We start from the raw sequence: 13,782 nt of genomic DNA on the forward strand, positions 1-13,782 counted from the left end.
CTGGGGATACGAAATGCTGAGGCCAGTTGGGTGATTTGGATAATTCAGAATCTGGGTAAATCGAAATCCTCCTTGAGTGTGACTCCAACATGGCTTTCTCAGCCTCCTGCTCTACCTCTTGTGCCAGAGTATAGGAAGAGAGGAAGAAATAGAACAAGACAAAATCGGAGAGCGAGACAAACCATAAGAGACTCTTAATCATAGGCAACAAACAGGGCTGCTGGAGGGGAGGGAGGTGGGGGGATGGGGTCACTGGATGATGGACATTAAGGAGGACACGTGATGTCATGAGCACTGGGTATGTTATTTAAGACTGATGAATCACTGAAGTCTACCTCTGAAACCAAGAATACATTATATGTTAATTAATTGAATTTAAAAGTAAATTAATTAACTAGTTAACTTAAAAGGAATATGTGAGCCAGGAGGAGCAGCATGATCAGCCTTGGTCCCCTTACACCTGTACTGTTAGGGTCCTTTTCCCTCCCTTCTGTCATCCTGCTCTGCCTTCCTTGTCCCTCTCCCCATCGTTCCTCTACTATATGAGAAGGAAAAGCTTCCAGCACTTCATGGCACAGTAGAAAAGGAACTGGAGTAAGAGACAATGCAGAGTCCATTCCCGTCTTTACTAATAATGTGATCCCACCAATCCCCAAGTCTCTCTGGAGTCAGCTCTACCCCTGACAAAGGGAGAGACGAAATTAGATGATCACATTAATGTGACCCACATCTATACCTCACCACATGTGACCATTCATTTACTTACACTTAAGTAAAACATGTTTTGTCTTTCTTTTTTCGAAAGGTTATAGCCCAGGAAGTATCGGATAAACACTTGGAAGAAGGCCGGCTTTATCCTCCTTTGAACACCATTAGAGATGTTTCTCTGAAAATCGCAGCAAAGGTAAAACCACTCTTGTTCAGGTGTCATTATTTTTCCTTCCTTCTATTGCTAAATATGCATTTTTAGGTACTTCCTTTGTTGGGTCCCCAAATAATGGGACCGTGGTCAAAGGAGTGAGACTGATACAAAGCGAAGGTCAAGCAAAGCTTTATTTCGTGGCAAGCATCACGAATCAAGCCGATCGTCAACCCCTTACAGAGAGGGCGACCCCTCCCTGCCTCACAGACTAACTTTTATAGAGCAAAGGCCATGTGGTTGGGCCTGGTCACGCACAGGTGGCCAATGAAATTGTAACACACAGAGAAAGCTGCACAGTCATGCTAGGTCACACATAAGTGACCAATTGAATTACAATTTAGCCTAGTAGATATTTGAACTTGCCTATCACCTTGGTCGGAATTGGCGCCCAAAAGGCTCCCAAAGGGTGGGGCCCATACTCCTTATGGAGTAACTAGGGAGACAGTATGCGCCCCCCTACTGTTTGGATGTCTCCACCTGGCCCTACTCAACATTGCATGTAGGCTGTTATCTCCACCTGACCTGACCCGCCCTTGTATTTGGGCTTTGTTACTTGGGACTGGTTTCCCAGACTTGCTTTTAAGTAAGTTCCCTGGGGGGTGGCAGGCAGGGTCCATTTATGTTTTACCGCATAAACAACATATTGGCTGTTCAACTGGGGGTGGGGCCGCTCTGGCTGAATGGGCCCTTACACCTTGAGATTTACATTTGTATCAGCTTATTTTGTCAGAGAAATGAGACACCGTGCTTCAGCAGAGTTTAGTAACTACTATTCATCCCTAGGAATTGACAAATTGGGCTGAATCATTAGTTGCCCTATCATTCCTTTTCTCTTCCATAATCTTAATAAGTTAGTAGGGTTTCATTTCAGTTAGGTTTCCCCACTTGATCTTTTTTTTTCTGCATAGTGTTTTCCCTATTACATTTGCGATAGTGTAAATACTGCAGATGTGGTAGAATAATATTTAGACCCCGAGTCCCCTGTCTTGTCCATGTAGCCTTGATGTTCAGCATCTTCAAGATCACAACTGATAATACTGGGCAGGGCAGGGTCGGGCAGGGGACGCAGAACAATGAGGGCAAACAAAGCTGTTGGGCTGACAGATGAGCTGTTGGAACAATTAGCCAAGAAGAACCTAAACTCAGAGAAATTTTCTTTAATTGAGATGAGTGAGAAATTGACTTTTTTTTTTCAGCATAAATGTGTTAGCCTACTAGGGTTGCCATAACAAAAGCCATAGACCCGATGGCTCAAACAAGAGTTTGAAGGCTAGAAATCTAGGATGGGGGGTTGGAGGCTGGATTTTCTCAAAGGGCTCTCTCCGTGGCTTGTAGATGACTGCCTCCTCACTGTCCTCATGCAGCCTTTTCTTTGTTATAACCATCCCTGGTTCTCTTGGTACGAGAGACATACCCTTCCTGTAAGATCACTACTCAGTTTGGGTCCGGGCCCACCAACCAGCTTCAGTTTAATTTAATTACCTCTTCAAAGGCCCTGTCTCCAAAGAGAATCACACTCTGGGGTACTGGGGATTAGTACAGATGAATTTTGGGTGGCAGAGGTCAGCCCGTAATGTTTATATTTTATGTTTTATGATTAAACTAGGGTTTCTCAACCTCAGCACTATGCACATATTGGCTGGATGACTCTGTTGTGGGGGTTTTCCTGGATGTTATGGAATGTTTAGCACATCTGGCCTCTACCCATTAGATGTCAGCAGCCTCTGCCCCGTTGTGACAACCAAAAATGTCTCCAGACATTGCCAGGTGTCGCCTCAGGAGCAAAATTGCTTTTGGTTGAAAATCAAAACCATTAACAAATTTATCAAAGCAATACCATATTTAGGACTCCCATACCATTATTTGTCTCGTTGACTGAGGGAGGGAGCATGCTTCAAAAACACATCATGCTTCCAAAACCTATAGATGATCTGCTTGATTATGATTCCACAAAAGAGTATCCTATTTTCTACTATTTATATCTCCTAGTTTTTAAGGAGTTTGGATTGTTAATGTTCTGGACAACACATTATCATTTTTAAGTTCAATTTGAAGATTTAAATGAGAAGGTGTTAGCTTTTGATTGGAGGAGAAAGTACAAAAGCACCCTTTTCTGAGCCTCAGGGGGAGTTTAGAAAGATTCAGATATTAAACCTAGAATAATGGGAAAATAATGTCTCTGCAGAGTGCAGAGACAGAAACTGGGAAGTCAGGACAAAGAATCAAGTCGAAGGAGGAAGATGGGCTCAGGGGACCACAGGCTTGAGGTTTCAGAGCACATTCGTATACAATCCCTACAGTTCCAGCAAGTTGATGGAAATGACTGAAGCTTAAAGAGACACTAGATAATAAAGGTGTGGGCAGTATTTCCATATGGTTATGGGGGAAGGGCCAGGAGTAGTTGGGGCGACCAAGACAGCAAGTACAGACAGGCAAGAATCAAGAATAGAATGTGGTTTGTCACTCTGTCCAGAAGACAGAGGCAAGAAGCCAGTGATGAGAATTCAGGATTTTAACAGACTCAGAAAGGAGTGTGTCGGAAATTAGATAAGACACAGTGTCACGATGGTAGTGGAAATTACGATAGACCCAGCTGTGGTAGTGAGAAACCCGGGTGAACTTTTAGTGCGTACGAAGTTACCAGAACCTTTTACAAAAGCGATTTCAGTAGCACAGAAGTCAAGTCTGGGGAGAATGAGGAAAACAGGAGAATCCAAGCTGCTCTTGCAGAGTCTGGCATTGACAAGGAGAGAGTGAAGACCTCACTGAGAGAGGAGATCATTGATACAGTATGTCCTGGGAACAGAAAGAGGAGGGAACACAGTCTGTGTCAGGAATGCAGCAATGGGTTACATCATAAACTCAATGCAGCCATTGCAAAAAGCACCAGAGGCCCCCCGGGTAATGGAGATGTTCGGAAGCTGGGTGTGGTAACAGTTGCACAACTCTGCCCATTTAAAAATAATTTAATTGTACACTTAAAATGTTTGGATTTTGTAGTCAGTGAATTATACCTCAAAAAGGCTGTTAAAAAGTAATAACAACACACTATAGATACTTTGGGGAAAAGAGAAGAAACTACCCAATTCTCTATTTTTCTAACGTAAGCTGTTTTATTGTTTGTATTCACCTCAAATCTTTTTTCTTTTGCATGACTTTCTTTGCTAATATCATCCTAATCATGGTGTATACATCTATTTCATGTTTTTCACAAACATTTCTCTATAATGTGGCAAAGTCTTTGTAACCATAATTTTTCACAAATGCATAATTTTGCATTGAGAAGAGATACTTAATCATTCCAATAATCTTCAAAATCAGACTTATCCAAATAACTCTATTATTCAAATAGCTCCCAGGGATTGCTTTTTTTTTTTCTTTTTTTAACAACTGGGGTGAATTAAAGACATGTATAGAATGATTAATTTTGACAAGGAGAATCCATTCTTTTCAAAGAAAGGAAGAGCGAAGGTTTCAAGATACAGAGGACATAGTTTGAGTTGTTCCAAGGGGAAATAGAGATTGTTTTCTCTGATTAGCTGGAATGTTCTCATTCCAGTGGTAACAGTCAAATGTAGATTTGACAGAGGAAGGTTTGAAATTGCCTTGTGGGAACTAGGAGAGAAAGGGTTTTTGTTTGTTAAAGAAAGGAATAAAGGCATAATGTGTGACCCCGTGGACCCAGATAGGGTTAGGAAAAGTATGGCATGGTATGGTGCAGCCATGAAGGAAGAAAGCCAGCACTAAGGGTTGTCCAGACCCGGGACTAGAATAGCGAGTGTGACAGCAGGACAGGGAAAGATACTGTGATCCTGGCGAGGAGCACTGAAACTGACCGCAGAGTCCAGCTGCTTAGGTGAGCAGGGATGAATAAGGACATTTTGCAGGCGGCTGTGTTCAGCATAGGGATTGTTGAAACTGCACATTGAGTTCAAACTAAGCAGGAATAAATACCTTTAGTTCAAGTTAATTATCATTCAGGTCTTGTCGAGTCTTTCACCACTGGGTTATCTGTGAAGATCTGTTATGATCACATTTGATAACATCTCTTCTATGCTTGCTTTCCATTGTTTATGTCATATTTTCCTCCTGCTGTATGACTTAAAATTGCATTTTCATTTTAGACCTTCTTTGTGTATGTGTGCTTTTATTATAATCTAACTTAATTTTTTTGAATAGACATGAATTAATTTTTTGAAACAGATAAAAACTGACATGTGCTCACCATCAACTCTGTTCATTAAAGTAATTAATACTCTTTTTTTATTCCTAGATTGTGAAAGATGCTTACCAAGAAAAGACAGCCACAGTTTATCCTGAACCCCCAAACAAGGAAGACTTTGTCCGCTCTCAGATGTATAATACTGATTATGACCAGATTCTACCTGATTGTTATTCTTGGCCTAAAGAGGCCCAGAAAATACAGACCAAACTTGACCAGTAGCATAATAACTGACATTTCTAATTCTGTTAATGAGATCTTAAAGTCTTTCATAATTTTTAAAGATTGGGATCTTTTGTAATAACTCATTAGACTAAGAATTTTACTTTAACAATAAAAGTTCATGGAAGGATATTAATATACTTTAGGGTAAATATCACACTAGATAATCTTGCTTCATTTACTTTCTTGTTATTTATGGTTTCTCTCTTAATTATTTTGCCCAAGTTCTCTTTAAAAGCTATTGTACCTACTACTGAGAAACACACCATTTTTATATCGGGAACTAATGGAAAGACCAAAATAGTAATAAATTGATATACTCAACATTAAAATCCATAGTTCTTTTGTTGACTGTTTCGTTAAAAATCTACCTTTTTTTTTTTTTAATATATAAAGACAAATGAATTTAGGCATAGGTGAACTTTTGCTAAAAACAAACAGCACTTACTTTGTTGCCTAGAGAAAAATAACTTCTCAGGTATTTTTATTCCAATCCTAGATTATAATAGTTCTTTTAGCTCAACTGAACTCCAACATTTTTAAGAAAGATCACTGTTGTTTACAATGCCTTGTGCAGCCTTAGATTTTAATATTCTTGCTCCATTGTTACATATTCTTATCACCTCGGTCCTCGGTCAGATATCCCTTCTGAAAGCACCTTTCTTCTTCCGCTGACTGAATCCTGTCCCCTGCGCTATTGCTGCCAGGCACTTGCAGATAGTGATCCCCGTCCTGAGGTTGGTATTCTCAGTTCAGCATAGCTGTGGAAAGAGCTGAGTTGAGGGAGCAGATAATCTCCTTGAGAAAGGGCTGCCTGTGGAGCCGACCTCTTAGGGCAGAGAATTCCAGAGTCAGGAGTGAGAGCGTGGTTCCCAGACAAGCTGGATTCTCACATGAGTGACCTGCCCTCGTGTTTCCTTGATTAGCTCAGATAATGAGGAGCTCACTCTGAGTTTGGAGGAAATTTTGTAACCAGTTCCCCAACACCAGAAATTATCTTGGCATCAGGTATTGAGATATTCTAATTACAATCAGTAGTTATAGGCCAGAAATTAATATTAAACCAACAAAAACAATTTTAAATCCTTAAGCTCAGGTGCAATAACATTTGCTATTTATTTGTAGAACTATTTGAAGGATTTTGTGAAGTACTTTGTGAAGTAAAGCTTTTAAAAAGTGTAAGATGATATTCAAGGAAAAACTATAGTATAAAATGATTTTTTGAAGGTTGATGGTTACGCATATTGTTTTAGATGTGAATAGAAGGGGCGGGAGTATTTCTGAAAGTAACATTTAGTGAAGAGTTTCCTCAATATAGTTACTTTGAAAAGATCCAGAATGCTGATTTCTTGTCTGTTTCATGTTGTCTTGTAGCTCTAACTTAAATGTATTAGCTATGCAGAAGATTGATTAAAGCATAGAAAAAGTGAATGAATAGAATTATGATTGTCTTTTTCCCTTAAAATCTTGTTATATTTTAAAATGATAATGCTGTGGGTGCCTGGGTGGCTCAGTGGGTTAAAGCCTCTGCCTTCGGCTCAGGTCATGATCTCAGAGTCCTGGGATCGAGCCCCACATCGGGCTCTCTGCTCAGCGGGGAGCCTGCTTCCTCCTTTCTCTCTGCCTGCCTCTCTGCCTACTTGTAATCTCTGTCTGTCAAATAAATAAATAAAATCTTAAAAAAATTTTTTTTTTAATGATAATGCTGAATCTCTGCAGTCATGTGACAGGGCATACATTTTAAAACTATTCAAAAATTTCAGCATGATCTTCATTTAATGCATGTGTTTCATACTTGCTTTATACTGTGATAAATGAACTACTTTCTTATCCTCAGAGAAAGGTAATGAAATAAGCATTGGATGATTACTTACCAGGTTTCAAGTCTTCTGTATTTGCTGTATTTACTGTATTCTGTTTCCTGTAGTCCCTACAAGTTCCATACAAAGCAGATTTTTGAAGGAACCTACCAAGTCCACAGTGAAGGAGGTGGGCTCTAAATCCATGTTTAATCCTGCTTCATAGTCTACTCTGTCTTCACTAGAGTGCAGTGTAGAGTAGCCTTGCCCAACAGAAAAAGGAAGTAAGCTACTTGTGTAATTTCTAGTGGCCTCATAAAAAGAAGCAGCAGGTGGAATCCATGTTTATCATTTTATGTACACTGACATCTCCAGGATATCATTTCAATACATAATTGATATTAAAATATTAATGAAAGATTTTACATTACCTTATACTATCCTCCAAAATCCAGATATTTTCGTATACATCAAAGTCATGGAAGCTCACAGACCCCTTGATTATGTGAATTACAAAGGTAGCACAAAAATCAACAGATAAAAGGAATATAGGTTGTTTTGTAAAAGAATTGGGAAGACTGGCCTCCCACATGGAGAAAATTAAAACTAGAACCCTACCTTACATCATATAAAAAGGGACACCTCAGATAGGTTAAAGAGCTAAATATAAATAGTAAAAATATAAAGTTAATACAAAGTAATGTAGCAAAATATCTTTGGGGCCTCAAAAACACAAACATGAAGCAAAAAATGGACGGAATGCATTATCTGAGGATGGGAAGGTTTGGGCTGGCAAATGGCTGCTGCCATCAAACAGTGTAAAGGGGGAAGAAATCCAGGACTGTGGGAAGGGGTGGTTGCTTCTACAGAGACGGGTTCATTAAGAAAGAGACAATATAGACTCAAAGGCTTACAGCCTCAGTTCAAGGCATAGTATAAAAACTAGAAATTGCCCATGTTTTTATGAAAAGAATATTTTCTATCTTGCTAGCTGTAAGACTGAAATAACTGATAACAAGATAATTCTTGATCCTCCTGGTTGCCTCCTGGTTGCCAGATTCCACCAGGAATTGCATTCACAGCTTTCACCAGATCTTGTATTTAAGAATATTGATCAGAAACAGTAAGACCTTGGTGTGGAATGGGGATTTATGGGTAGAGGGATTTGGAAGACATGTGATACCCTAAGCTAGTGTAAACAATAACCCATGTTTGAATACTGAAAGTCCTGTATCCCAGGAAACCCCTTACCCCCTAAGCAAACTGGAAGAATGGACCTGTCCTCCCTTGCTAATCAAAGTGGGTGCTCTTCCTGTCTAAAGAGGTTGTTAACTGTCTTGCTTGGAAATCCTGTATTCAGCTCCCTCAGTTTACCTCCCACTCTTACCACATTATTCTTCATTACCTCCACACACTAAATATCACATTCCATAGTGGACCTGTGGTGGATATAGTTAGAAAGGGAATCCCACCAAAAGAATTCTTGACTTTTTAAATTTATATTGGCAAAACCTGAGGGAAAATGTATGGGCTACTGAAAACGTACTGAGAAAGGAGAAGTGCAATTTTGGATTGGGTAGAATGGATAGGGGTGCACTTGCCACAGATTCTGGATCCCGTGTGTTGCCTTGAGCAGCTAAAAGTCATTCTACTTGTTGGTTCAATTAGTTGACTGAAATGTAGACTTACTAGTGGCCCACATTAAATGAAATTGAGAATGCAAGCGTTCCTTGAAATACTGTAAAAGAATTCAAAGACTACAGTGATAGGAATGTTGGACCACTGCAACATTTGTCACACTCCACATTTGTCATGTGCGATCAAACCATTTTAATCCTGGTGATCTAAAGTCTCCCAACAAGACCTGTCACTGACCCTCCTTTCACTAAAAACTTGAGAAATACAACAGTGATGGGAGTAGCAGCACCCATGAAAAGCGTTTTCTTAAAAAATTGGGGTGTCATTATGTTAGTTTCACATATACAACATGATTAGATATTTGTGTATATAAATGCAAAATGATCACCACTGTAAGTCCAGTTAACATCCATCACCAAAATTTTTTTCTTGTGATGAGAACTGTTAAGATTTACTCTTAGCAACTTTTAGGCAATACAGCATTAACTATAGTCACCATGCTGTTCATAACATCCCCATTTATTTATTTAGATTCTACATCTAAAAGTGATCACATGGTGTCTTTCTCTGACTTATTTCACTGAGCAAAACTCCCATAAGGTCCACCCATGTTGACACAAATGGCAAGATTTTACGTTTGTATGACTGAACTATTTATATATACACAAAATTATATTTTCTTTTTTCATTCATCTGCTATTAGACATGTAGGTTGTTTCCATATCTTAGCTATTAAAAATAATGTTGCAATGAACATGGATGTGCAGATGTCTTTTCAAATTAGCATTTTCGTTTTCTTTGGATAAATACCCAAAAGTGGAATTGTAGATCATATGGTATTTCTATTTTTAATTTTTTGTGGAATCTCCATACTGTTTTCCATAGTGGTTGTACCAATTTACATACCTAACAAGGATTCACAAGTGTACTCTCTTCTCCACATCCTCACCAACATTTATTTCTTTTCAATAATACCTATTTTATCAGGTGTGTCATAAAACTTCATTGTGGTTTTGGTTTGCATTTCCTTGATGATTAATGATGTGGAGCATCTTTTCATGTGTCTGTTGACCATCTCTATATCTTCTTTGGAAAAATGTCTATTCAGATCCTCTATTTATTTTTAAGATTTTATTTATTTATTTGTCAGAGAGAGAGAGATCACAAGCAGGCAGAGAGGCGGTGGGGGGGACAGACTCCCTGCTGAGCAGAGAGCCGAAGCAGGCCTCGATCCCAGGACCCTGAGATCATGACCTGAGCCAAAGGCAGAGGCTTTAACCCACTGAGCAAACCAGGTGCACTTAGATCCTCTATATTTAAAGGATTTTTTTTCTATTGAGTTGTATGAGTTCTTTATATATTTTGGATATTAACCTCATCAAATATGTGCTTTCCAACTATTTCCTGTCAGTAAGTTGCCTTTTCCTTTTGTTGATGGTTTCTTTCTCTGTGTGGAAGTTTTTTAGTTTTGATGTAGTCTCAATTGTTTATCTTCACTTTTTTTACCTTTGCTTTTGGTTGCAAATCCAAAAAGTAATCACCAAAACTGACATCAGTGTGCTTACTGCCTGTGCTTTCTTCCAGGAATTTTATGGTTTCAAGTTTTTCATTCAATTCTTTAATCCATTTTGAGTTGGTTTTTGTGAATGGTGTAAGGTAGTGGCTGAGTTTCATTCTTTTGCTTGTGGCTGTCCAGTTTTTCTAATGGGTTATCGGAAGACTTTCCAATAATACAATACAATAATTCCAATAATACAACTTTCCCTGTTGTATTCTTGACTCCTTTGTTGTTTATTGACCATATATGCGTAGGCTTATTTCTGGGCTCTCTCTTTTGTGCCACTGATCTATATGTCTGTTTTTATGCCAGTGGCATACTATTTGATCATTATGGCTTTGTATGATATGTTTTTTTGTTCTTTTTTCTCAAGATTGCTTTGAATATTTGGGTTCTTTTGTGGTTCTGTGCAAATTTTAGGATTGTTTTTTGCATTTCTGGGAAAAATGCCATTGGAATTTTGATAGGGATTGCATTGAATCTGTAGATTGCTTGGGGCAGCATGGACATTTTAACAATATTAATTCTTCCAGTCCATGAGCATGGAATACCTTTCACTTATTTTTGTTATCTTCAATTCCTTTCATTAATGTCTTATAGTTTTCAGTGTACAGGTCTTTCATTACTTTGGTTAAATTTATTTCAAGGGTTTTTTAATGCAATTGTATAATTTTAAATGGTATTGTTTTCTTAATTTTTCTTTATGATAGTTTGTCATTCGTGTATGGAATACAACAAATTTTGTATGTTGATTTTGTATCCTGCAACTTTACTGAATTAATTTTTTAGTTCTAACAAGATTTTTGATAGAGTCTTCAAGGTTTTCTATGTACAAATACTTATGAAGTCATCTGCAAATAGAGGCAGTTTTATTTCTCTTTTCAATTTGGATGCCTTTTATTTATTTTTCTTGCCTCATTGTTCTGGCTAGGATTTACAGTACTATGTTGAATAACATAGTGGTGAGAATGGGCATTTTTGCCTTCTTCCTGATTGAATTTTCAGCTTTTTACCATTGAGTATAATATTAGCGGTGGGCTTATAAGATGTGGCTTTTAGTATGTCCTCTATAAACACTTTGTTTAGAGTTTTTATTGTGTATATTGAATTTTGTCAAATGCTGCATCTTTTGAGATGATCATATGATTTTTTCCTTCATTTTGTTGAAGTGATGTTTCACATTGACTGATTTACTGATGTTGAACCATCCTTGCATCCCTTGAATATATCCCAGTCGGTCATGGTGTATGACTCTTTTCATGTATTAGTGGAATCAGCATTTCATTAACGACTTTTTTTTAAAATTGAGGACATTTTGATGGCTCTGGGAGACCTGTGGGAAACGCTGTGGTTAAAAATGGGCTCCCTTTTTTGTTTTATTAATATTTTATTATATTTTATTAATGGGCTCCCTATTTTAATGGAAACATCAGAATCTTAGGGTTGATAGAGGCTGAATAGCAGTGCTTTGCAGCAATTAACAAATGGAGACACAGTAGAAACAGTTATAATAGGAACCTGGTCCACTGTAATCAGCATAGTTTGGCCTACAGAAATCTTTGGTGGTGGCCAGTAAATCACTGGGCCTCATAGCCTGAAATGATGTTGCAAAATTTAACAACTCGGACAGCACAGATATTGACTAAGTAAAATGAGTGCCAGTGTATACTGGCATACAGTATACAACTGATACAGCCACACCACTGTATATCAGCTAAATATCAGCTGGGGTTAGGACCAAATAGATGTGCAACCCAATGTAGGCCTTACTTGACATGTATAACAACAGCAACAGAAAAACCTGGCTAGAACCCCCAATATAGAGTGTCAAGGCCTTCAGCAAATTGCCATGCATAGATATGAATGAAAGACCCCTAAGGTGATAAACTCTGTAATATTCAAAATCTTCCTTTGAGGTTCCATTTACTAGAATAACGATGCATTGCAGAAAGGAAACCACTAGTCCTTTTGGAAATCACCTGGAAACAGAGCTCTGAATAAATGCAAATTTCTAGGCCCTTAGAAATTATTGTGGTCTATGGAACTAAGTGTATTCTTAGGACTAAGTGTATATAGGAACAAATCCATTGTCTAGTCATTTGCTCAGTGAAGAGTTCTCATTGAAGATTAATTTCTTTATCATCTATCACCACATTGGATCCTTAATCACACACCAAAAAAGGGTTATTCTGGCTGGAACCACCCATAATTTGCAGCGGTAAGTCTCATCATCAAAATCTTTAAGAGAAACAGGGGTGTGATTTTTAGCACATCTAAACTCAGTATGATCTTTGGATCACATTAACTTGATCAGATGGTGATTTCAACTGCAGCTGACAGACAAGTTCTCTTTCTTGTAGCTACTGATTAGGCCGATGCTTTCTTGTTTTTCCTATATTCCATTAAGTAGGGGGCCACTGAAGCAGTTTGTGCTACCAATAAACATTATAGATTGCCTTTTTTCAAGGTTCCATGAACTCTCTGGTTCTGCACCAGAATTTAATTCTTGACACCAAACCTTGATCATCTCACTGCTAGACAGGGCATCACGCTGGTCTGACAAATTGATGATACATTCATAGGACGTAGAGCACAGGCATGAGACTTACTGAATTCCTGGCTAAGATCTCATGAAAGTACAAGAGTCTGCCACCTCAGCCAAGCATGTGGAAACTGAATGTCCGATGCGTATTAGGATGTTACCTCCATGGGGAATAACTGATTGTGGACTTTGTTCCCCCTATGACCAAGGAGGTCCTTCAATGTTTGCTGGGCTTCCTTGAAATTTGTGTCCACTCCTCAGACTGATTTATGGGTTGATCCAAATGCTTCTAGCTTTAACTGGGCTCAGAAAAAGGCTGTTCTAGCTGGCCCAGGCTGCAGGGAAAGTAGTTCTACCATGTAGACCTTATGAGGGAGACTCAATGGGCTGAGTTTTGAGGTAAATCAGGATTCTGTATAAAACAAGGATTTTGGAGCAAAGCATGTCATCTTCAGAAAATACCCGTTCTTTCAACTTACTACTGGGCTACATAAGATAAAAGAAAATGAAAGAAAACTGTTCTGTTCAAAAAGTTCTGTGAAGACCTCAGTAGGCTCCCTCAGGCCTTCCCAAGTTCTCGGAAGGAATGGTTGGCATGTTAAACAGTCATATATGGAAACTCAAATTCACAGGCAACATACTCCGGATTTAATATAAGGATGTTTTAGAGGTTCTTGTATTATGTCTGTCAACTCATTTGGCCCACTCCTTAATCCACTATGCAAGTATCCTCAGCCTTTAGCCTAACACATAATAGACCAGTAAGGAATGAGAAGCAGAGAACATAGGTGAAGAAAGGCTGATTTAATCAGTAAGTTTTAAAAAGACACTGCAATATTTATAAAGCACATACTTTCCAAATAACCGTTTAAAAATATA

General features: G+C 38.5%; 1 protein-coding gene across 1 annotated transcript in view; it reads left to right on the top strand.

Moving 5' to 3' along the window:
• ME1 (malic enzyme 1) overlaps positions 1-6,797 on the top strand; it is a 184,344-nt gene extending 177,547 nt beyond the window's left edge. The window contains exons 13-14 of the mRNA XM_032339159.1: positions 806-904; positions 5,196-6,797. Coding sequence (XP_032195050.1) covers positions 806-904; positions 5,196-5,366 — 270 coding nt within the window. The 3' untranslated portion in view covers positions 5,367-6,797. The remainder of the gene's footprint in view (positions 1-805; positions 905-5,195) is intronic.
• The last annotated feature ends 6,985 nt before the right edge of the window (positions 6,798-13,782 follow it).

The sequence above is a fragment of the Mustela erminea genome, chromosome 4, assembly GCF_009829155.1.
Source record: "Mustela erminea isolate mMusErm1 chromosome 4, mMusErm1.Pri, whole genome shotgun sequence".
NCBI classification, from domain to species: domain Eukaryota; kingdom Metazoa; phylum Chordata; class Mammalia; order Carnivora; family Mustelidae; genus Mustela; species Mustela erminea.